Genomic DNA, 25,573 nt, shown 5'->3' on the forward strand with positions numbered 1-25,573 from the left:
GAATATATTTATCTCATTAACATGTGTATTTTAACTATTAATGCATCTTCATATCTTACAAATCAATTTTCTTGTAAAATGTCAAAAACAAAAAAATTATTATTCAAATTAAACAACTAAAGGAAATTTCCTTGAATAGCAGACACTGTCAAGACATTTTTATTTTCAAGGAACTGTTTACGTTTGCCAGGCTAAATTTCGAACCCGACGTAATAAATATGCAGAATGATTGCACGTGAGGGTGATATAACAGTTTCGGGAGGGCTATATAACCATTTCCTGTGAAATATAACTTTTTCCGGGAGGGCAATATAACTATTTCCGGTGTGATTCAGCAATTTTCAGGGAATAGTAATTAAATTATCTCATTTGTGACATAACGAGAAAACTTACACAAAAATGTTATATAAACAGTTTCTAACGTTTAACACATTCGTTTTAGGTTCAAAACTGAAATTTTTACTCCAGCGTTCAAAATGTAAACAAACACTTTGTTTACATAGGGAAATTTCAAGCTCTGTAACTCACTTTTAACTCAACAAATGACACTCAAATTTCAGTTGCCCATTAATGATGCCTTTCTGAAGCGTTGTAAATATTATAATCGGAAAAATAATGTTTGTCCAAAATCGTGACCATGCCCCTTTAATATCAACAAGATTTTTCTGTCTTTGGAGCTAAGACTACACAAACTTCATCTGATACTAGCGTCATTCAAAAAGTTTTTGATACAAGAAAAAGGAAGGCGCAAGGTCTTGTTAAATTGACTCTCTATGATTTACCTCCAAAAGTTTCATTGCGGCAAAATCTTCGTTAAGGAAGTTAATAGTTTGTGTGTAGCGTCATCGCATGCAGACAGATCTATGTAACTCATGTTGCATGCGGTAACGAGCATGCAACGTTTCTGATATGATCATATTAGTCAACACTATCAGTCCCCTCTGTCACCGTGGCTACGTTTATCTTTAATAACAAGAAACCATTCTTTAAGTATTAAGAGGTGATCAAATACGGTCGGGGTCATGTAATCTATAAAAAAAAACCGGACCGCATTTGATCCCCTCATAATATTCAAAGAATGATCCACTGAACCAGGGACCATGAATTTTACGACGGCCTTTGTGGACATCATAACCATTCATTTAGTTTTTCTCAAATATGTATGAGAGTAGAAAAGAATATCTTTTAAATATTAAATACATTGTTACTTTATGACGATATTGGTCCCACCCTGGGGTCTTAAACCATGACCTAGAGGCAATGCATTTTACAATTTAAATAGATGCCGTCATGGACATTATAGTATTATGTTCATATTTGCCCCAACCTTGGGTCTGAACCCCTTACCCACTGGCTTGCATTTCATAAATTAGTAGAGGAATTTTAATAAATCATCACTATTCATTTAGTTTTTTGAAAGCTTTTTTAAGTGAAATATAAACATCCATTAATTGCCACAACTTTGGTTTTCCTTTAAAAGTCAGCATTTGTGAAAACACTAGTATTTTTTCTGCTACTAAAAATGCAGAATTTTTCCATGAAGCCGACATGCATTCACTTTTTGCTGCATTCATTCTTATCAAAATGCCCCCCCCCACCCTTCTTAGATCTCTGATACTTATGGTCGTACATCCATAACTAGGGTGGATTTAACAATTTTGAATTATATAAACTACATTGAATACCTATTCTAAAATAATTATGAGACTGACATAAACCCAACTCGGGGGTATGAATGAACTGTTTGCACTTGGAACTTTTATAAGAGTTGTCTGCCCCTTGTGAAAACGAGGAAAATTCAATTTGTAAAAATATGTACGGTTAGTTATTGTCACAGGGTGAATTATTCATTGATGCAACATTTTTTTTAATATATTAATATATAATGTACTAATATTCATATATCATTTTCATCATCGTCTATAAATATAGTGAATTACAGATCACTGGAATTTATTACGTTTCCACATTTCATCCATATTCATTATGTTTTACATTCATTGGTTGAGTTTGGAGTGTGAACGGTCAAAGGTGTTTGGGTCAGGTGAGAGTTGTATGATTGGTTGATATTTAAGAAAAAGGGAATGAGTGGTTTTACAAGCTCTACATTTAAGTGCACATGCTTGGCGCCATATCCCAAATCTAACACACTTCACCCCAGATATATGTAGCCGAGAGAAAGGATGAGTTTATCTCCTTCTCCATATTATATCATCTAATTCCTGATAGTAATATAAAATATCTGTCATTTCGGTAAGTTCATTCACCTCAGTTGCCTAAGTTATTTGTTGAAATAATTAATTATTTAAAACATAAATTAATAATATTCAAACATCTTAAAATATATATTTTTAAATGCGTGAATCTAAGTTGTGTGAGTGTGTATTTCCTTATATTCATTTATGTAATAATTATTGTTACAGATCACCATCAATTCTATATATTGAAAAATATAAATTACACGAACCCAAACAGCTGAGTTGTTCATTTTATTAACAACAATGATTTGTGTTAACATAAAAATAGAGGCTGTGACATTATGATTTTTTTTGGCATTTCAAAGTAAAGGGAGAGCTTTTGCAACTTTTTACCAAGAGATTTGTGAGAGAATTATTTGAACACTAAAGATATATTTAAAAATACATATTTTTTTCATAGACTTCAATGTAAACTTCACGATGTAATAAATTTGTTTAGATTCATTTTTTTCAAAAAAACTTAAATTTGAATCTTCATTATTTAATAAACCCCTTGAAATCACACTAAGATTTTAGTTATCAACCTTCAATCTATTAGATATATGAAATATGATAGTTATGAATGGACTACCTTAACAGTATATAAGAGCTCATGTCTTTATTTTTAAAGACGAGTTATCTTATCCTTCTTTGCATTTAGACTGGATTTTCCACTTTCGGTTTGGTAAAATGGCCGAAGAAAGAATGCCAACTGTTTTGCTCTTAGTGCCAGTAGCATATTTAGGCGTCCTTTTTTGCGATTGCGTAAGTGTAAGATAAGTATAAAATGTTTCACATGCTAAATGAATATTCAATGTAATAATGAAATGACGTTGTACAGGCCCGGTAAAGTCACTAAAAGCAATTACCAAAATAGCTCTTATTTACCTATCTGAAGTAGTTTTAATTTGCTATCTGATCATACCTTTTCTTTGTTGAGCATTTGTACAAAAAGTCAAACTTTTGTGCAGCAAAAATTTCAACTTTCAACTGATCTGAAAACAAATCATGAAAAATACCCACTTAGTTGAAAATGTTATTCCTAGCTTCAGCGCGATAGCAGTCAAAATACTAAGTTTTAATTAATAGTCTTTAAGAGGCTATGAACAACTGTTTATTTTTTTAGCAAACAGCTGTCTCTTAAATGAAATAACAAAGAAATTCTGGTTAACAAGGTAATTGTTTTCTAATAATACATCACACTTTTTATCTATTTATGCTTGTGGTAACTTAAAAAAAAAGATACATACTGCAAATAATGACTTAGTCCGAAATATATGACGTTTTCTTGGCTTTTTAACGATTATGATATTTTACATGTTTTCCAGGCAAGTAAAATATCAAAATCATTAAAAAAGGCCAGAAAAAGTTAGATATTTCGGACTAATAATGGATGTCAGCTCCTTGCAACCCTTTGTCTGATTTACAGAAAAATCAAGATTGCATATAGGTAGCTAAATAAAGCCACTTCAGGTAGGCAAAAGAAAGCTATGTAGATGATTCAAGGTATTAAGCAAAAACCATGATATATATTTCTTTACATTTTAACAGTTCATATTTTAATTAAAAACAGTTTCTAAAAGTTTCAGAAGGGGCTTCATTCAGTAGTCATGATCATGTAAGATATTGCTGGAAGGAAGATTTAGCAAATGAGAGGAAATTGTCTCTGCAGCAAAATTTAGTGTTATCAGTATTTAGATTTGAGGAATGTTTAGTACAGAATAATATCTAGAAACAAAGGGTTAGAAAACGGTGTTAAAACTTTTTTGAATGACTTGTCTTTTCTGATGTCTGACTTTCATTAGGTGCCCAGTCCTCGTCATGTCAATAAGAGTAGTAGACAATAGGTAATGTTGAACCTAGACATGACCGGCCATGGTTTACTGCTTAATGTAAGCGATTATATGATATTTATCGTAAAGTGCTAGCTGACTTTAACAAAAGTAAATCTGTAGAAAATCATGAATTTTTAAAATCAAGTAAAAGGCAATATAAAATATTTAATCGAAAAATTATGAGAAGAGAAAATGTCTTGATGAAGAAGGTAATTTGTTAGAAACAATAAGGAAATCTAATCCTAAAGTATTTTTTTCGAAATTTAGTAGGAGAAAAGTTAAAATGTAAATGTTTCACTTATGGATTTACCAGTCATTAATCCATTGCTTGTATTGATCAAACAACCGTGGGTAATGACATGGTCGAAGATGAAAAAGGGGTAATTTTTAAAGAATTAGAAAATGACATATCTTTAAATGAAATTGAAGATGCTATAAAGACTTTAAAACCAGGTAAGGATCATGGACTGGATGGTAAAATTAATGAATATTTCATTGAATTCAAGGATATTTTGGTACCATTTTTACATACAATTTTTAATGCTATGTTTACTACAGGTCAGTTTCCACATATACCGTGGGATTCTCTTATTGTACCAATATATGAAAAGGGTGGGGCAACTGATCCTGCCAATTATAGAGGAATTAGTTTAATTTGTTTTATGACAAAACTTTTTACTTAAAATTTGAATAAAAGATGTCATGGGCCGAGAGAAATAATGTATCACATATGCACAGTTCGGGCTTAGACCATTTCATAGTACTGTTGATGCCATTTTTGCATTACAAACAATTGTGAACAAATATCTCTCGAAAAAATTTAGATTTTATTGTGGCTTCGTAGATTTTCAATGGTGCCTTTGACACTGTGGATAGGGTTAAAATGTGGAAAAAAGTTCAATGTATGGAATCCGAGGTAAACATCTGAGGATTTTACGTTCACTTTATAATAATATTAAGTCTTGTTTTATTTGATGGTAAATTATCATATTTTTTGTGAATAATCTTGGTGTTTTACAAGGGGAAATAATTTTCCCTTTCCTGTTTTCTCTCTTTGTCAACGATTGCGAAATGGAATTTTTAAGCATCTGAAATACTCCAATTGAATTACAAGAGCTATCCTTATTTTTAGTGATGTACGCAGACGACATGGTTATTTTTTCTCAGTCGGCTGCTGACTTACAGTCAATGTTGAATACTTCAGGAAACTCTTTATTAGAAATAGTCATTAACGGTTAATGTGAACAATACAAAACTAATGGTTTTCGGAAAAATGGGAATTTTAAGAACAAAAGTGTGAAAAAATTGAAGTAGTAAACAGTTTTCTTATCTCGGACTTTTGTTGAATTACAATGGCAAATTTCATGTTACGCAAAAACAATTGTCATTACAATGTATGAAGGCGCTTATTACACTGAAATGGAAATGTTGTAATATGAGTCTTATTTGACAAAGCTTTTGTCCCTTTTTGACACTTATGTAGGAAGCATTGCTTACTACGGTTGTGAAGTCTGGGACTTTCATTCTGCCCCAGATATAGAATAAATTCATCTTAATTATTGTAAAAACATACTTAATATTAAAAAAGGGCACATTTTATGAAGTTATTTTGGCAAAATGCACCTACAATGTATGAGAAAAATACGTAGTTTAAGATAGTGGATGAAACTTTTATCATCAAAAAATTGCATTTTGATTTCATGTTTTGTTAATATGTGTAATGAAACTTTATGTAAAGCAAAATGTAAAAAAACTGGGCTGCGGAGATAAAGAACATGTTTTCAAGTATTTGAACTAATGCACTTAATAAATTTTTTGAAAAGCCAAAAATTATTTTAACAGTCGCCAAGCAACGTATTTTTGATAATAAAGAACAATCTATCTGATATAAATGCCTCCTCTAAATCAGGCTTGGGGTAATGCAAAATGTAATAGTAATGCATTATAATGCATTACATATTTTCAAAGTAATGCTAGGAATGTGTAATGCCACAATTTTAGCATTACAATTGATGGTAATGTAATGCATTATTTCCAAAAATCTAGTGTAATGCTGGCATTACATGGCATTATTTTGCATTACTATGCTTTTCTATGCATGTTCATTTGTAAAATCATGATGAATCGAAAAACTGAAATTGTATTTGTTTAAAAAAAATGTTGTAGAAGAAAAATAATTCTTGAGATAAAAATATTTTATTTGTAAGATTAAGCAACATGTTAAAAAAAAAATAAAAATCCATTATTAAATTGTCGATATAACTGGCTTTCTCAACACAATTTCATAACATTTTAAGAGTGTTGTTATTAAGAATTTCAAATCATTTGAAAAATGTACTCCAATTAGTTGTACATTTAATGAATTTTTTACTGTGAAGAATGTGACAACAACACACAGTGCCCCCAGGATAATCTAAGTATCAAAACAATCTATTGTTTTAAAAGGTGCTAAACAACCAAGTTACCACCCTTCTCATGGCTGTGTTCTATTAGAATAGAGAAAACAGACACACACTCTTTAAAAAATGCACTGTACAACCATGATCTCTTAAAGCTTAAAAATTACTTCCAGTATTATAACCCATTTAAAAATAATTTTACACACACACACACACACTCTCTCTCTCTCTCTCTCTCTCTCTCTCTCTCTCTCTCTCTCTCTCTCTCTCTCTCTGTGGTATACATGTATTAAGTACAATACTTTGGACTGATAGAAAATACAAGATTCACATATTTTTTCTATTCTTACCAGAACACTTATATATCTTAGATTTTCACACCCGACCGGATGCAGTTAAAAAATGAAACATGTGCAACTTTTATGATCATAAAGTGCAACAGCAATCTTCTATAAGTCATCATTTGAACCTTTTAGTGAATATGAACCTGTAAATATGTTTAAGCATGTTTTATTTTTGAAACATTTATAAAAAAAACTATTTATTTAGCTTTTAAATTACTTTTTTAAAAAACTTATCGACTTTTCACAAAGTAATAGTAATGCATTACTTTACTCATGTAATGGTAATGTAATGCATGACTTCAAGAAATTAAAGTAATGGTAATGATAATTTAATGCCCTAAATCATGAAGTAATGGTAATGTAATGCATTACTTTACAATGTAATTCGCCCAAAGCCTGCTCAAAATATACAATTTATAAATATTTAGTTGATCATTGTACCTTGCATTCATATCTAACAAAAACAATTCCTTTACAATATAAGAAACTTATATGTAAATTAAAAATATAATTTCATTGTCTTACTGTCGAAGGTGGTAGATACAGCAATATTCCATTAAAAAGACCTTTTATGTCCTTTATGTTCTTCAGAGATAGAGGATGAATATCATTTTATATTAAAATGTCCCTATTATTGTAATTTAAGAAAAACATTCCTTTAGAAGTGTTAGTATATAACCCTTTGTCTTTAAATTAATTCAACCATTGTCAACCAAAAATGTACAGGATTTGTGCAATTTAGGTAAATATATTATGAATGCTTTTGTGATCAGAAAACTTATGAGCTGTACAGTTGTTGACCAATAAACTATACAATGGTAAATATTACAGATATTTTTAGACTGAGACGTAATGTATACATAAGCATCGGAAAAGTAGGGGGGGGGGGTATTTTGTTTTTATTTGCCTGTCAAGATTTCAAGATCATTGTTTAAAGATACATGTAACGTGTGTTGTTGGTTATGAATTGAATTGAATATATTTTATTGACTACGAGTATAAAAATGTCAAAAGGGTTGGACACAAGGTCTAAAACTTAGATAGCCCTTTCATTGTTACATACATGCAGATGTACTAATTGTACTTATTTCAAATTACCATTGGCATGTTGACAAATACAAATTGATGATATTCTTTTTTGTTCAGGAAATTAACATAACTGTATTATATAAACAGTACAATCAAAACAAAGGTTGCAAACTTTATGGTTCCAAATAAATCTTTATACTTTAACATGCATATTTTCAAGCTCATTTATTTTCAAGGTTCACCAATCTTATTTTTGTTTAACTCTTGTAATTTTCTTTCTTTTCATTTATAATGTGTTTAAGGTGGCAAATAGGCCCGAGGGGCTGGGTGTTAAATCTATGCTTATTATTGTTGAAAAATTATGAGAAGAGAAAATGTCTTGATGAAGAAGGTAATTTGTTAGAAACAATAAGGAAATCTAATCCTAAAGTATTTTTTTCGAAATTTAGTAGGAGAAAAGTTAAAATGTAAATGTTTCACTTATGGATTTACCAGTCATTAATCCATTGCTTGTATTGATCAAACAACCGTGGGTAATGACATGGTCGAAGATGAAAAAGGGGTAATTTTTAAAGAATTAGAAAATGACATATCTTTAAATGAAATTGAAGATGCTATAAAGACTTTAAAACCAGGTAAGGATCATGGACTGGATGGTAAAATTAATGAATATTTCATTGAATTCAAGGATATTTTGGTACCATTTTTACATACAATTTTTAATGCTATGTTTACTACAGGTCAGTTTCCACATATACCCTACATACACACATATATTTATATTTCACACTGCTTTATAGTTAACATTTATAACAGTTGTGATGTAATAGAAAAACACTTGTTTAATTGTGCCCATTGTAAGTAGAAGATGAGTTAGATAATATGCTTATACAAATAAACAATTTAAGATTTATCATCCCAAAGAATTAAGTGTACATCAATAATATTTAAAAAGATCAACGATAAAAGACTACCTACGCATAAAGGATTGTCTTACCGGTAGTAAGTAAATACTAACACACGTTACATATTTTTTTAAACAATGATATACCAGTGGCGTCGCAAGCGAATTGAAACTGTGTTTTTGTGTGTGTGGGGGGGGGGGGGGGTGGTTGGCTAGACATCAGATTCTTCAACTGTCTAATGCATATTTATGTGCACTCAGTCTTAATTTACTAAGAGTGGATCTCTCATATCTCATTTTTGTGTAAATCTACATAAGGCTACATAAAACATTTCAGTTCATTTATCTTGTATATCAATGAAGGAGAGAAATTTATTATTTATTGGACTTAACATTCTATAATAATTTCTGAATCAACCATTTCATGTAATTTTTCTTAATATTATTCAATTTTACTATTTTATCGCTTCTTTCCAAAAATTGCATCGTTCTTTAAATGTATCGAACACTTGAAATTCTGCCATTCAGAGACCATTGGACGGATATGCATATCCAGTCTATACAACAGAAGTCTGTCCCAGAAATATGACAGAGTGGCAGGAGAGATCGTTCTTCCTCAACTGTACCAAGAAAAACGCCTATATGTGTGTTCCTAATGAAAACATCACGGAACTCTTGGAGTTCTGTTACTCTCTGCCTCAAATACAGATTGTGAAAGGTAAAAACAACCTTACATCTAAACAGTTTTCTTTCTTTTATATAGGTAGATATAAGGCTATTATATTTTTTTCTTTCTGAGAAGAGTTGATGTAACATGCTAAAACCAAGTATAAAATAATATGATAAGTTGTACAGTGATGATTCATATCCGTTTCTTGCAAATCTATTGATATTTTGCCTTTTGAGAAATCCCGTACACTTTATTCATGAGCTAAATTCCACGTGACGCAGTTCTCATTAATATTCATGTCTTCAAATTGAAGATTCAAGTGATGAAAATTACATACCTTTTATGTATGAATTGGTGTGATTATGTCAAAACTTTCATTTTTTGAATGAGAACACGGGTTACGGTAATGCATAGATTATCTGTGTAAGTTTTTAACTATTTGTCACCACAATCATTCAGTGTTTCACACTTCAAATGCACTTTAAATACCTCCCTATTCAACAATGAGATAATCTAAAAATAGGACAATAGCAGCTAAAATGAATAAATAAATAAATAAATAACAATTTCAAAAAGTCAGGTTGGACAAAATAGAATTATAACCTGAAAAATATCATGCAATTTACATGTATAATGATAATATTTTCATAGAAATATGCGACAATTGTTCAACATAAAGCTCAAATGCCAAGTTGCAAGTCCGATAGCTTACAAAACAAATCTTGAAAATGATAATTGAAAGTAAAAAGGAAGCGACAAGCCTTTTGTAATTTGAGTCAAGATTTCTGACACAATTAGTTTGCAATAAAAACCTTGTGAATATATGAGGAACATATATTCACAAAAATAAGTCTAAATTCCTTTCATGACGTCATTCATTACTAAAAACACTTTATTCCTACAACGCTTTTTTCAGACTCAAATTGAACTGCCATCTCAACATCTAATGTAAACAAAACAAGCACAGTCCGATCCCGTATGTAGTAAATAACAAAATGAAACGAAGAGGAAATATTTTCGAAATACTTAATTTTATTAATTAGTGATTTTTTTTCATTCCTTTCTTATTCTATTGTACTGAAAATCGCCATTGTGATAACAATATGACCGCTATTCAAATTAGTAAAATTCGCCATAGTTATATACAAGAGCATTTATAATATATATGTATACTATCTTTTTAAAACTCGTAATGAGGTCTTACATTTTTAGGCTTATGTATGTTTTTATACAAACGTCATTCTACTCTCGACGCCTATGAATGTGATCATTTTACTGAAGGATGCCCTAGTAGTAATTACCGAAGCCAGAACGTTAGTATTTGTAAGTAGCTTCCAATCTATTTAGATGATACAGAAATAATAAATATGCATTAATAACCGAAGTTTCAAAATGTGTCGTTATTTTTTTTTTGTGAATTACATCATATAAATTTTGAATTTAATTTTTATAATCCTTAAAAGCTAGGATTTAAAATCATATTAAAATATTTTATCATCTTTAGACTTTTTACTCAAAAATCGTAAATATACATGTATATATATGGATACTCTGTAATCTCAAAAACATGTCTTTAATAATTGATTTAAATAAAAAGTGTGGAATTCTGTAACTTTTTAACCTTTTTTGGAAACTGAGCTGTATTTGATATCAAAGTATGTGAAACCTTTAATCAGTATTATTTATGCTTAACATTTATAAGGCGATAGGGCGAATTTAAAAAGGAGCACTTGTATATAACAAAAGAATTGACCTAAATGGCCGGTATTGGTTTTTGTCTTTACAAAATGCATATCGATTTCCGTTCCACTTCTTGAATTCAGGCAATAAACAGTAAGCTCTTAGGTTTTAGTTTTCATAATATATAGTGATTGAAAAAAAAATCATAGTCGTTGTCCGAACAGATTAATAGACATTTTTAAGGTCTCTCCACCTTCCAGGTGAAAGACCTTTTGATTTCTTTATGTTTTTTAATTCTTTTTTTCTCTCGATTTATCTCAAGGCGGCTTTTTAGCTTATTTGAGCTTTCAGCTCAAGAGGGCTATTCTGATCACATTTTTTCCGTCGTCCGTCTGTTCGTCAGTCCGTAAACCGTTTACATTTTGAATTTTGAACTTCTTCTCTAAAACTGCTTGGCCAATTTCAACCAAATTTTGCACAAAACATCTTTATGGTAAGGCAAATATAAATTGCAGAAATAAAAGACTGATCTATATTCAAAGCGGAGAAAACCTCGAAACTGTAGAAATGTGGGTTGCATTTTAAGAAATCTTCTTCTCAAGAACTACTGAGTCAAATTTAATGTAATTTAGCATAAATAATCCTTATGGAAGGAAAAATATAAATTGCAAAAACTATGGACTAATTCTATTTCAAATATGAGTTATAACGAAAATAATATTAAAGGAAATGCGTGTTTCAATCAGTTTATTACTTCGGGTTCGGTATTCTATACTTCTAAAAGAGTCTTGGTAAATTGGGTAGGCAAACCCGCCCCGGGGCAAAATAAAAGCCGGGGCGGATCGATATTTTTCAATGTATCTCGATAATAATTACCAATGTCATTGAGATTTTCAGAATATGTTACGGACCAGTATATCTGTAATCGCTGCAAATATTGTTGGGATTTATTGACGATTGATTTCCAAGTTGGTAGAATGGGTAGGAAATCTCGTGTCGACATTTTCCGAGTTTGAGGACTTTTTATCATGAAGAAACTTAATATTTCACATTAAATACCGAGTGAATAAATAAGACACCGTTAAAACAGTTACCATAGTTCTAACACATTTTGCTACGGGGGTAAAGGCATTATTGCTATTCCCAAGAAAATATTACAGCGAAAAACCATCCTGGTTTGTAGCCATTTGTTGTTTTTCAATAAAGATGAAAATAATGGGTGGGTCGTAGTAAAATAGAGTATATGCCTGTCAATACATTGCCTATAATAGTTTTTTAACATGTCACGTGACAACATTTTTTAATTTGAGTGTATTCATCAATTAAGTGAGTAAGGTTAAAAAGTCACACGAGTTTACACTAGGTAAACAACAAGCGTTTATAATGTGGAAGACCAATTAAATATTTAAATGTTTTTAATTTGAGGAATTGAGCGCATTGGGGCACAATTTTATTCTTCACATCTAAAGGATTTTTTTTTTTGGATAAAATACAATAACTATTATTATAATAAGAATTGTTAAAAAAATACAATAACTAATAAGTAGTTGAGGAAGAAAATGTACCTATATGCTCTCAAATATTTTGATCTCTTTATAAAGTGGGGGAAGGAGGGGGGAGAGCGAAAATATAGAGAATTGGCAGTTAACAGTGTACCCCTACCAAATGTTTAGTTTTATATCTTGCATAAGGTTATGTTATTTTTGGTAAAAAAGGTATACCATAAAAGTACAATGTCAAATATTACGTGTATGCACAAATAAGTGTGAAATTCGAATACTTAACAATATTTTTTTGTTTATTCTACTAAGGAGCCATATAGTACAATATCATTTGAACGCCCATATAAAGTCATTGTTGCTCAGGGCTGCGTTTTACAAAAGGATTTACGACTTACGACAAAATTAATGAATGCTAATTAATCTATAATTAATAACTAATAAGTGATTTATTCTTATGGCTTGAAAATATAATTATGGGAATTTAATTCTTTGTTAACAAATGGTTTTATGTCAATTTTATTCTCTAAAACCATTTTATGAGATTGTAAAATTTTACGACTTTGTCGCAAGGTCTTTTGTAAAATGCAGCACAGGTGAGCAAAGTTGCCCATGGGCCTCTTGTTTGTGTTTAGGGTTATCGAAACAATTTAAATTTTATGTAATTCATTATTAAAAGGTATGTTACCAGATGACCCAGTGTCTAAAAACTCCCTGACTTATTGCCCTTTGAGAAGAAAATGCTTGTTATCGCTACTTCTCTAAAACCGTTAGATGTAGGGACTTCAAAACTTTTACCAATGTCCTCAGTACACCTAGAAGGTCAATTAATCTCTTCATACCGAAAGGATCTAAGGCCCCCTTCTTGCAGTTATTGACTCTGAAGTATTTGGAGTTCGATAAAATCACTTTCAACTTTTTTACTATTCGTCATTGAGACTTCGTTCCACTTTGGGTTAGAGAGTCTACCTCGGCCAATCAAAATGACATAAAGATCAAAGTTCAAGGTCACTTCAAAATATGTTAATTAATCAGATTTAGATCGCATTTGTTTAAGGTGGTAGAGACATTTTTTTTTGTTGATGTAGTAGGACATCTCAAAGCATTTCAAAGTATAGCCTCCTGGCTCATACCTTTAAATAATTACAGAGTTATTGCCCCTATTGTACGAAACGCTTGTTATCGCCACTCCTTTGAGACAATAAAAGATAGAGACTTGGAACCTTTACCAATGTCTTTAGTACACTTAAAGTGTTCTTCAATCTATTCATACCAAAAGGATCTGAGGCTCCCTTCTAGCAGTTATTGATCTTGAAAGTATTGAAATTTCGATAAAATTACTTCTAACTTTTTTACAATCTATCATAGAGACTTTGGACCACTTGGGATTGGAAATTCTACCTCGGGAGAACAAAATAAGCTAAAGGTCAAAGGCCAAAATCATTTGGAAATCTGTTAAATGATGAATTTTCATTTTTTTTGACATACATAAATATAGCAAGGGTTTCAGAATCTTGCAGGATTGCGCAATCAGGTATTCAATTTGGTAAGCCATGTATAACATCAAGTCCTGTGCTTACTTAAGTGGAAACTGATTTTAGGGAATTTTTAAAGCAATGGCTTGAAATACAAACACAAATTCTTAAAAAGTCATTTATGGCTTTGTGGTTTTCCCTTTTTCTAGTACAACATATATCACAGGTATATTATTTTTTGTATACCTTATTGAGCAATCTAGCAATTTATTAAAAGTTATTAAGGTGAAAAGACCTTTAATTTCGACAACAATTAGTGCGTAATTCGTATACTAGTTTTCTTTATTATCTTTAAATTTTATTTTTAATTTACTTTGTATAATACGATACATTTTCTCTTTATGCGTTTAAACAACCAATGACTTATTAGCAACTATCGAAAGATTTTTACGATCCGTTCGGACAATGTCATCATTCACTGTACATTCAACTGTAAAATGTATTAACAGTTGCATCCTTTGTCTAAGGGGACGTACCTGTTGGACGGAAAATGCTAACAGACCACCCCCATTTTTTCTAATCTATAAGCCTTCGTCCTGCATATTTGGCATGCCACCAATGCACACGTTCTTTGCAAAGAACGATTAGCATGTACTTTGCATTAGTTCTCCCACAATTATACCATTTCCTTTAGATATTATAGAAAGGCAAACGCATTCGTTTTAGCTTGGCATGATTGTTTTACGTGCCACCTCTCTCAGGTAACACAGTGAATGATTTTTGTCCTCAAAAAAGCAAGCTTACGCTAGGGTTTAGCTCCGGTTGATTGCTTTTACGTGTAGTTTAGTACATAATTTTTCCTTTCTTTGATTAAAAGAGAAAATGTGCATTTAAGGAATAATACATCTTCGCTAGCCAAGGGTTTCTGATCCTCACCGCTTCTCACATACCCTTGGCAAATCGTTCTATCAAAAGTCAGGGGGTTTTCTTCGTCACGTGATTTTCTATCCTGTTTTGAAATCAGCCAGATGATGAAAGATGCCGTAGGCGGGTATGTTAAGGCTTCGAACAGCGATATGTAGGAAGTCACTTGTCTGTATAAACAATATGACGTCATATCAACTTTGACGTTACGATCTGCATTCTTTTTGATAGGTCTCATGGAATGCATCGTAACGTTAAAAGTGAATTATATTGACACTGTAACAAAAATCGATTGTTTCCTTTAAATAGATGATGCCGTTTTTGCTAGATGTACATAATGCATTTATATTAAATAATCAGTATCAAATATTTTGAAGATTTAAAGCTTGTTATGTGTAATCAACTGAATAAAGGAATTTTAATGCATGTAAAAAACAGCTTGGCGCAGATGAAAGATCAATACAGTTTTGGAATATTATAAGTTTAATCGGCTGAGAATACGTGTACCAAAGTGAATCATGCCTACGGCTTTACCCCAATTTTGAGTAAATTGCTTTTAATTAGTAAAAATGTGCCTTATTTTGAGAATTTGGCAAAATGTTAAGCAATATCTTTAATAAACCAAATATATATTTGAAGTCCAAGAAAAAAGTGTAAAGTGTATGACATTACAAAGGATTTTTCTTAAAAATATTTCTAATTTAATGTCATTAATCACCTGGCCGATGCGATTTAATCAGACAATATGCAATGTTAAGAAGCACACGTCACGTGACAACGAAGTACATGTGACCTCACAAAAATACATCAAGTATTGTGTTTGACATTATTGTCAATGTGTTATATAAAAATTTTAAGAAGTACCCCTGTTCAAACTATTTCTTCGTTGATTTAAAGAATATCGTTTTTCAGCCGTATTTTTGCTCCAGGACATCTTAACATTGCTGCGTGTGTTAACGTACCTGGTGCCAGAAATGACAGTCTTTGTAGACATTGATATTGACAAGATGGAAGAACGCTTTAATGCCCAGTGTATTTAATAAATAGGAATAATGTGAAATGCTACATATAGATCAAATTCATTCGAAAGGTGAAAGACGGAGAGCGATAAATCCTCAATTTACGAATGCATGCCTCTGATAAATAATCTTATTGCACCATTGAATGATACATGCATCATGAAGGCTCAAACAGAAAGACTAGAAAATAAGGGTTTTGAGCTATTCGTGTGAGAGACCCCTTGAATAAACAGTAAGAAAACATTGTTGATTAAATAAGATACTCTGTATGCTTTGCATTTTTTGATTGGTCGAACGATTTCAGTAAACTCCAATCAAAATCCAGGGAAAAAATTCCCGACTTTTGATAGCATGATATGTAAAGGGTTTGTGAGAAGCGGTGCGGATTAAAAAAACCTTGGCTAGCGAAGATGGGAATACTATCGAAGGTAAATATTCAAAATGCACAATTCTGCATAAAAAATAAAACTGTAAATTATTGCCGTTAATTTAAAAAAAAGAAGAAAATGTATGCCCACTGACTAAATCGAACTAGGGCACAAAAACATCATGTGTGACATAGTCAGAGGTTTAACTTACTGAGCTATATAGAACTTACACTTTATGATGTTAATATAGACCACTAAGATAGAAATCAGTTTCGATAATTTTTGTCGGTTTTTTTATTTGCAAAATTCGACCCCAGGGCCTGGGTGCCCCTTAAAAATTTATCTTCCTTTATTTTTTGAACAAACCCTATCAAAATATTCAAGATTTAATTAGGGGTAAGCCTGTCCTGAAGGATATATAGGTCAAAACCATGCAGAAATATACCATAGGTCTGAGAAAATGCTGTTAAAGGAGAACTTAAAAATTAATAATAAAACTGCAAGAACAATATCATAGGTTCAAAACGCAAATTTGAAAAATCTATAAATATGTATTGATTTTCAGAACTGATTTTTTCCGGAAAATCCATCTCCTTCAGATGTCATTTGTTTTGTTATTTGCAATAGATCCTTTCTTGAAGATTTGCTTATTGTTTTGTTTAGTGTTGAACATTGTGTTGAAGTGAATAGAAATTATAACGATGACGATTTTAAAACTAATACATTTATGCTGCTATGCTAACACAGAATATGTCTTAAAGGAACTATCAGGAAATCATACATGCAGTAGTGAGTACAATCCAACTAATAAAAGTGCAAATCTGAGTTACGGCGAAAATAAATTAGTTATTCCAAACCCTGCTGAAGACAATAAATAATGCAAATCCTCTCATATGGTCCTCCATTGCCAATCAATTAGATAAAATCAAAACATAAAAAAATACCAGTGCATAGCATTATTAAAACAGAGAATAAGATGTCATATAGAGGACTTACTTTTTAAAAGATATTAGTTGTCCATACTACTTGCATTTGAAAGCCTCTATATGTCAATGGTGGTGTAGACTAATAAAGCATCAAACATTCTTCCTAGTTTAATACTTAACTATGACATTACTTTATGGAAATCTTTTTCAAATGTACTCAAACTTGAACGCCACGTAGTGTTTTACAAGGAAACGATATCATTGTTTTTGTGGTTACATTTACCAGTGGCAAAAATTTCGTTAAATGCAAATTAGTTTTAAAAATCTGTAAAGCTTTTACTAAGTCAACATATCTTCTTTTAGATCAGAGTTGTGTTGCCATTGCAAATGGATGTTTTGTTGCTGATCCAATCTGTAACAAGTAAACATGTTTAAATAGAGTTTATATAGTCACAACAATCCCAGTTTAAGACTTCTGTTTAAACGGAATTGTTTTTGTTTTTCAAACAGAACCACAACGATGCATTATTCAACAAACAGTACAGATACAACAGTTCATAGCGAAAGATCAACAATTTCAAAACAAGAAAGTGCGAACTGGGTCTGGAAAGTAACACTAACAATATCAACAGCGATTTTATCAATTACTGTCTTCATTTTTGGTGTTATAATTCTTAGTAAGTATTTATTGATCGACATACAATCACTGTTCAATATAGAATATCATACTGAAATAGAATTCCTATTGGCATTATGCTTAAATAAAAATTTTCATTGATAAATCTTTCTGCATTTTAAGAAATCAACTTAAACTGTAGTTATGTCGAATATCAAAGTAACATAGGTAACACTGATGAGAACATTGACAAGTTCACACTTTAACGTTAACCGAAGTATACATGTAATTTTGTTCTAAATCGTGACTTGGTGTACTAGTACTTATGTTAATTTGAATTTTTGTTCAAATAATATTACACAATATGACACAATAAATTATTTATTAGATAATTATCTTTAATTTTTTATTAAATTTTAGTGTTAATAAAAATAAAGCGTTAAACAATTAAACAAAAAATGATATATTGGTCATTCATGTGATTTCATGTTCCTAAAGGGAGTTGGAGTTTATCATATATCTGCTGTTCAAATACATATAGTAGGCTTGTATTTCTCGTTACTCTCCTTTAAGCTTTAGATTTTTAGTATGGATTTTAAGGTTTCTTTATCAATTTTTAAATGATCGAATATTTATATGATAGGTAGGTCACAAAGATCAAAACTACTTACAACAATGGAACAAAGGGTTCTATTATCAGGAGTTGTAGATGGAGTACACGTCAAAGAAGGTTAGTTAAATAACTTTTATTTATTCTTCTGATACTTTAAATGACTTGAGATTAGTAAATCATATATATAGGAACGTTAAAAATTAATCAACCGTTGTGTGTATTGACAATTTAATTACATATGTACATCAGAAATCTTACTTTACCAGAGAATGAACAAAACAAAGAGTACCATAAGCATGAGAAAAAATTCGACATGAAGGGAAATATAGTGCAGGAACTGAAAGTAAACCAATGTGATATGATGGAAATGACAGATATAGATTGTAAGTTAGTAATATTTACATGTTTTGTGGGTTTTTTTTGTTGCAAAACAATCAACCTTTACCTTTGCTATTTTTTTTTTGTAACTTTGACGATACAGTATTTGATCATTTGATTTAATTTTGTTTTAGCGAACCAAATAAACGAAACAGATCAATTGAATCTGAACGAGAGCGAAACTAAAGATAATGCTAGTAACAAAAATACCAAAAGTTTCGTCTATTCTCCCCTGAGAATCGCATGTAGCAAAGGTGACGACACTCATGTGAAATGCTTAATAGAACAGGGTGCAGGAATTAATGTCTTGGACAAAGATGGATATTGTCCACTATCTATAGCATGTTACAATGGACATGATACTACTGTACAACTTTTACTTAACAAAGGTGCGGATATCACCTTGTGTGAGGAGACCGGAGCCAGTCCTCTCCATATAGCTTGTGAAAAAGGAAATGATAGAACTGTACAAGTTTTACATAATAATGGTGCAGATATCAATTTGTGTAATGATATTGGACACAGTCCTCTCTATAAAGCCTGTCAAAACGGACATGACAGCACTGTACAACTTTTACTAAACAATGGCGTGGATATTAATTTATGTAAGAAGACCGGAGCCAGTCCTCTCTATATAGCCTGTCAAAACGGACATCATAGCACTGTACAACTTTTACTGAACAATGGTGCTGATATCAATATATGTAATAAGTATGGAGTCAGTCCTCTCTATACAGCTTGTCAGAATGGACACGACAGCACTGTAAACCTTTTACTAAACAATGGTGCTGATATCAATTTTTGTAATAAGTACGGAGTCAGTCCTCTCTATATTGCCTGTCGAGAGGAACATGAAAACACAGTACAACTTTTACTGGAAAATGGTGCGGATATCAATTTGTGTGAGGAGACCGGAGCCAGTCCTCTTTATATAGCTTGTTTATCCGGGCAGGAAGTTACAGTAGAACTTTTACTTAAAAATGGTGCGGATATCAATTTATGTTATAAGAACGGAGCAAGTCCTCTCCATATCGCTTGTCACAAGGGACATGATAGCACTGTGCAACTTCTACTTAACAAAAGTGCAGATATTAATTTGTGTAATGATTCCAAAGTCAGTCCTCTCTATATTGCCTGTCAGGAGGGATATGACAGCACTGTACAACTTTTACTTAACAATGGTGCGAATATCAATTTGTGTGAGGAGTCCGGCGCCAGTCCTTTATATATAGCTTCTGCAAAGGGACACGATAGTACTGTACAACTTTTACTTACTCATGGTGCGGATATCAGTATATGTAATAAGTATGGAGTCAGTTCTCTATATATAGCTTGTCAAAACGGACATGACAGCACTGTACAAATTTTACTTAACCAGGGTGCCGATATCAATTTGTGTGAGGAGACCGGAGCCAGTCCTCTATATGTAGCTTGTTTATCAGGACATGACATTACAGTACAACTTTTAGTTAACAATGGTGCGGACATCAATTTATGTTATAAAAACGGAGCCAGTCCTCTCTATATAGCTTGTGAAAAGGGACATGATGTCATTGTACAACTTTTACTTGACCATGGTGCAGATTTAAAAAAATGTGATAAGTATGGAGTCAGTCCTCTCTATATGGCTTCTGAAAAGGAACATGATAGCACTGTACAACTTTTACTTAACAATGGTGCAGATATTAATAAAAGTTATAAATATGGAGTTATTCCTCTCCATTTACATGTAGCTTGTCAAAACGGACATGACAACACTGTAAAATTTTTAATTACCCAGGGTGCGGATATCAATTTGTGCGGGGAAACCGGAGCCAGTCCTCTCTATATAGCCTGTGAAAAGGGACATTATAGCACTGTTCGACTTTTACTTAACAATGGTGCAGATATCGATTTATGTTATAAGAACGGAGCAAGTCCTCTATATATAGCTTGTCAAAAGGGACATGAAAGCACTATTGAACTTTTACTTAACACCAGGGCGGATTCCAATATATTTGATAAGTACGAATTAGTCCTCTATATATAGCTTGTCAAAACGGAAATGACAGAACTGTACAACTTTTACTTTACCATGGTGCCGATATCAATTTGTGTGAGGAGACCGGAATCAGTCCTCTATATATAGCTTGTCAAAACGGACATGGTAGCACTGTAAAACTTTTACTAAACAATGGTGCTGATATCAATTTTTGTAATAAGTACGGAGTCAGTCCTCTCTATATTGCCTGTCGAGAGGAACATGAAAACACAGTACAACTTTTACTGGAAAATGGTGCGGATATCAATTTGTGTGAGGAGACCGGAGCCAGTCCTCTTTATATAGCTTGTTTATCCGGGCAGGAAGTTACAGTAGAACTTTTACTTAAAAATGGTGCGGATATCAATTTATGTTATAAGAACGGAGCAAGTCCTCTCCATATCGCTTGTCACAAGGGACATGATAGCACTGTGCAACTTCTACTTAACAAAAGTGCAGATATTAATTTGTGTAATGATTCCAAAGCAAGTCCTCTTTATATTGCCTGTCAGGAGGGAAATGACAGCACTGTACAACTTTTACTTAACAATGGTGCGAATATCAATTTGTGTGAGGAGACTGGAGCCAGTCCTCTATATATAGCTTCTGCAAAGGGACATGATAGCACTGTACAACTTTTACTTAACAAAAGTGCGGATATCAATTTATGTGAAGAGACCAGAGCCAGTCCTCTCTTTATAGCTTCTGGAAAGGGACATGATAGCACTGTAAAAGTTTTAATTAACAATGGTGCTGATATCAATATATGTAATAAGTATGGAGTCAGTCCTTTCGATATAGCATGTAAGAATGGACATGACAGCACTGTAAAACTTTTACATAAGCAGGGTGCGGATAGTATTTTGGGTGAGGAGCCAGTCCTCCCAATATATATGTAGCTCGTGCAACTTTTACTAAACAATAATGCGGATATCAATACTGACGTGCGGCCAGTTATCACTGAGTACCATTTCCCGCCAGTACATAATGACGTCATTTTTTTGTCATCTATAATTTTACGTGTTGATAAAATGACGTCACAATGTACTGGCAAGAAATGGTACTCGGGGAGATCTGGTCGCATGCCATTATATGTCAAAAGCACGGAGCCAGTCCTCTCCATATAGCTTGTCAAAACAGACATTACGGCTCTGTGCAACTTTAACTTAACAATGGTGCATTTATTAATTTGTGCACTACTGATGGAATAAGTCCTTTGACTTAATCTATTATCAATGTATTTACTAACATTTTGTCCAAATTTTTAACTGAGTATGGTGTAGAATTTACCATTCCATGACGTCATCATTTTTATAGAGAAACGTGTTACTTTACTAATACTTTTTGTATTGCTATCAGTTTTCGTGTGTCGTCGTGCGACGTGCGTCGTCCGTCGTGTGTTAACAATTTAACATTTTTAATTTCGTTTTATAAACTACAAGGCTAATTGTTACCATTTTTGGTGTGAGACATACCAATGGTAAGAGGAATCTAAATTGTGAAATTCGTTTTGTGGTTCTTCCATCTCCGGGGCACCACAAGTGGGGCTAAATATGCAAAAAGGCCAAATTTTAAGAATCTTCTTTTCTACCCCAACACATGTGAGGAAAAAACTAGTTGCATGGTTATGATGTCCACGAAGCCCTTTACCAAAATTGTGAAATTTATGGCCACTGGGTCAGGGGTTCTTGCTCTAAGGTGGGGCCAATATGGCCATATAGTAAAATGTATTAAATCTTAGAAATCTTCCTCTCTACTTCCATATATATTTGTTAAAAACTAAAAGCATGATTATGATGTCCACTATTTCCTCTACCAAATTGTTACAGTCATGGCTTCTGGGTAAAGGGTTCTGGCTATATGGTGGAACCAATATAGCCATATAGTAAACATGTATTAACTCTTAGAAAATATTCTTTTCTACTCCTATATATAATTGAAAAAAAAATGCATGATTTTGATGTCCATGAAGTTCTGTATCAAAATTGTGAAATTCATTACTTCTGGGTCAGAGGTTCAGGCTCTAGGGTGGGTCCAATATTTAAAACATCTTCCTCTTTACCCCCAAACAATTGGGCAAAGAACTGAATACATGGTTATGATTTCTACTAACTCCTCTACCTTAATTGTAAAATTCATGGTCCCTGGGTCAGGGGTTCAGGACATGGGGGAAGGGGCAATATGGCAATATAGTGTTAATACATATAATGTTTTAAAATCTTCTTCCCTATCCTTACACATCTGCATGAAAAACTGACTTCATGGTTATGATTACGAGGAAGTCCTCTACTTAAATTTAAATTTCATGGAGTGTTGGTGGTGATTCTAGGGAAGGGCCAAAATGGATATATAGGTGTTAAGCATATTATGTTTAAAAATTATCTTCCTTACTCCCACACATCTGAAAGGAAAACTGAAGTCGTGATTTTGTAGACCAGATCTTTAAGATTTTTGCCAAAATCATAGGCTTCATAGTTCATTTTGAAAGATTTCAGGCAGGGAGATGATCTTCATTACAAGTTTATAACTTTTCTACTCCAGAATTAAACCGAATTAAATGAATATATGAGACTCCTCGACAAGTTTGTGTATGGGTTATATGTTACTCGGGTGACCGTTAAGGCCTATTGCCCTCTTGTTTACTTAAGTTACATTTCAATTGTTTAATTCAAACAAAATTTCCATGACATTTTGTATCTCCATTCAACCCATTTGGAATGCGATGTTTATGATTTAAATTCTTTATTTGGTCAAGATTGATCACTTAAACATTTTCTTGTCCCAATATTAATTACTAGTACAGTGCAAACTTGAAACGTCTAGATTCATAAACATTTTATTATTCTACATGTCTTAACAAATTTAATTCTTCTAGATATAATTTCATTTGAAAGTCTAAATGTTAGTTGTATCACAGAGTCATTTTTGCTCATTTAAAAAAAATCTTTATATTTTTAATAATATTGACCAGATTAGATATTTTATTTGCAATTCGTGTCAACGCGGATTTACATAGAAAAAAAACCTTAAGCCATTCGTAAGTATTTTTTGGTAAAATATTTTGAAATCAATTAGTGTCATTTTAAGTAATCAAAATCTGTTGAAGGAATCCCGTTTTCTTGATTAAGAAATAGTCATTGTATTGCATGGCTCTCGTTTCAATCCGTTTCTTTAGTGTTGAGAATGAGTTAATTTTCTCTCACAGCATTTTTTAACAATTGATGGCAAAAATTACTCAACACCAGGACAGGGGACGCTATAGAGTTTTTGTACGATCACTTTTCCGACCGACTTCAAAAAACAAACATCTTAATTTTACACTGTCTCCTGTCTTGTGTTTCAGGTATGTAGATTTAATTTGTACTTTGTATTTTTAATTTTGGTTGTATTTATAAAAAGGAAATATGCAGAAAGAATTGTAACCTGTTTGTGATTTTGTAGTTTTATTTGTTTATTTTTTGTTGTTTGTTGTTTTTTCAGATATCTATTTACAAATATACATGTTACAATATTCAAATGTATATTTGTAGTAACAAATATAAAATAATAATAATTAATATAATAGTGATAATAATAATAATAATAACTATTATTATTATAGTAATAACAGTTATTATAACTGACTAAGAAGCACCATATATAAATATAAAGTTACAATAATACTTTATACAAATCACAGTTAATTTTTTTTTTACAAAGATAATATTATTATTAATTGATCTGAATAAAGAGAAGTGTAAAGAAATATTGAAGTTGATAGGTTGTAATAAAAAAGCGTTTTGTAAGGAGGTAGATCCATCGTCATTACAGAGTCTCTTTTTTACCTCCCTATTTATGTGAAAACCCATGGGCCAAGTCACCCATGACAACATAAAATTATCTCTAATTTATCAATGACTATTTTGAAGAATGAAAATATCTAGTACTTCCGATACAATGTAGAATTTCTAAGTATTTCTGAATGCATAATTTCAATTTACATACGATTCCTCCCGATGTTTCTACAATATTTTTTAGTCTACAAATATCTTTTATTTGTAATTTTTCAATGCAACAAAAGATAAAAATAAATTGTACATGGCAGTGGTTTCAATTCAGTTGAAACCAATTACTATGTGTTTCCATTTAACATCAAAACCGAAAATATTGCTTACTATCTTCCATGTCTGTTGTACATTCACACTCTCAAAAATAAGGTGGTGTAAATTTTCAACTTTTACTGTACATATTTTACACATATAATCACAATTTTTATTAATATTACTTACTTACAAAATAATTATTTGAAAGTAAATTATTTAACAATCTATAATTAAATTCCGAAATCTTTTTGTCTTGTAAAACAACGATTTTATTCATATAAATATTTTCCCAATCGCTTTTGAGAATATCAAATTCTTTATTGTATTTGGATTGCATGTTTGCTTTTTGAAATTTCTTCTTTATAAAATGATTATAGATAATCTGTAGTATTTATTGTACGAGGGGGTATATAATTGTACTTGTTTCATATATCGGCAAACTCTAAGATCAAATTTGTCTTCATAATTCTTGAATATTGTTTCAATTATCTAATATTTGCACAACCAGTAATTTTTTTTTATCAATATGTCTGGTATTTCCTCGGGCGATTTTAA

At 31.6% G+C, this 25,573-nt stretch overlaps 1 protein-coding gene across 1 annotated transcript; it reads left to right on the forward strand.

Annotated features, from left to right (window-relative positions):
• The first annotated feature begins 2,927 nt into the window (after positions 1-2,927).
• Positions 2,928-25,573, forward strand: LOC128174872 (ankyrin-1-like). The gene is made up of 8 exons (XM_052840297.1): positions 2,928-3,002; positions 9,277-9,466; positions 10,631-10,741; positions 17,673-17,730; positions 18,788-18,921; positions 19,051-20,075; positions 21,119-21,664; positions 25,466-25,573. Exons 1-8 carry the CDS (start codon positions 2,928-2,930, stop codon positions 25,571-25,573), a joined length of 2,247 nt encoding a protein of 748 aa, XP_052696257.1.

Source organism: Crassostrea angulata, chromosome 2 (assembly GCF_025612915.1).
Source record: "Crassostrea angulata isolate pt1a10 chromosome 2, ASM2561291v2, whole genome shotgun sequence".
Lineage (NCBI taxonomy): Eukaryota > Metazoa > Mollusca > Bivalvia > Ostreida > Ostreidae > Magallana > Magallana angulata.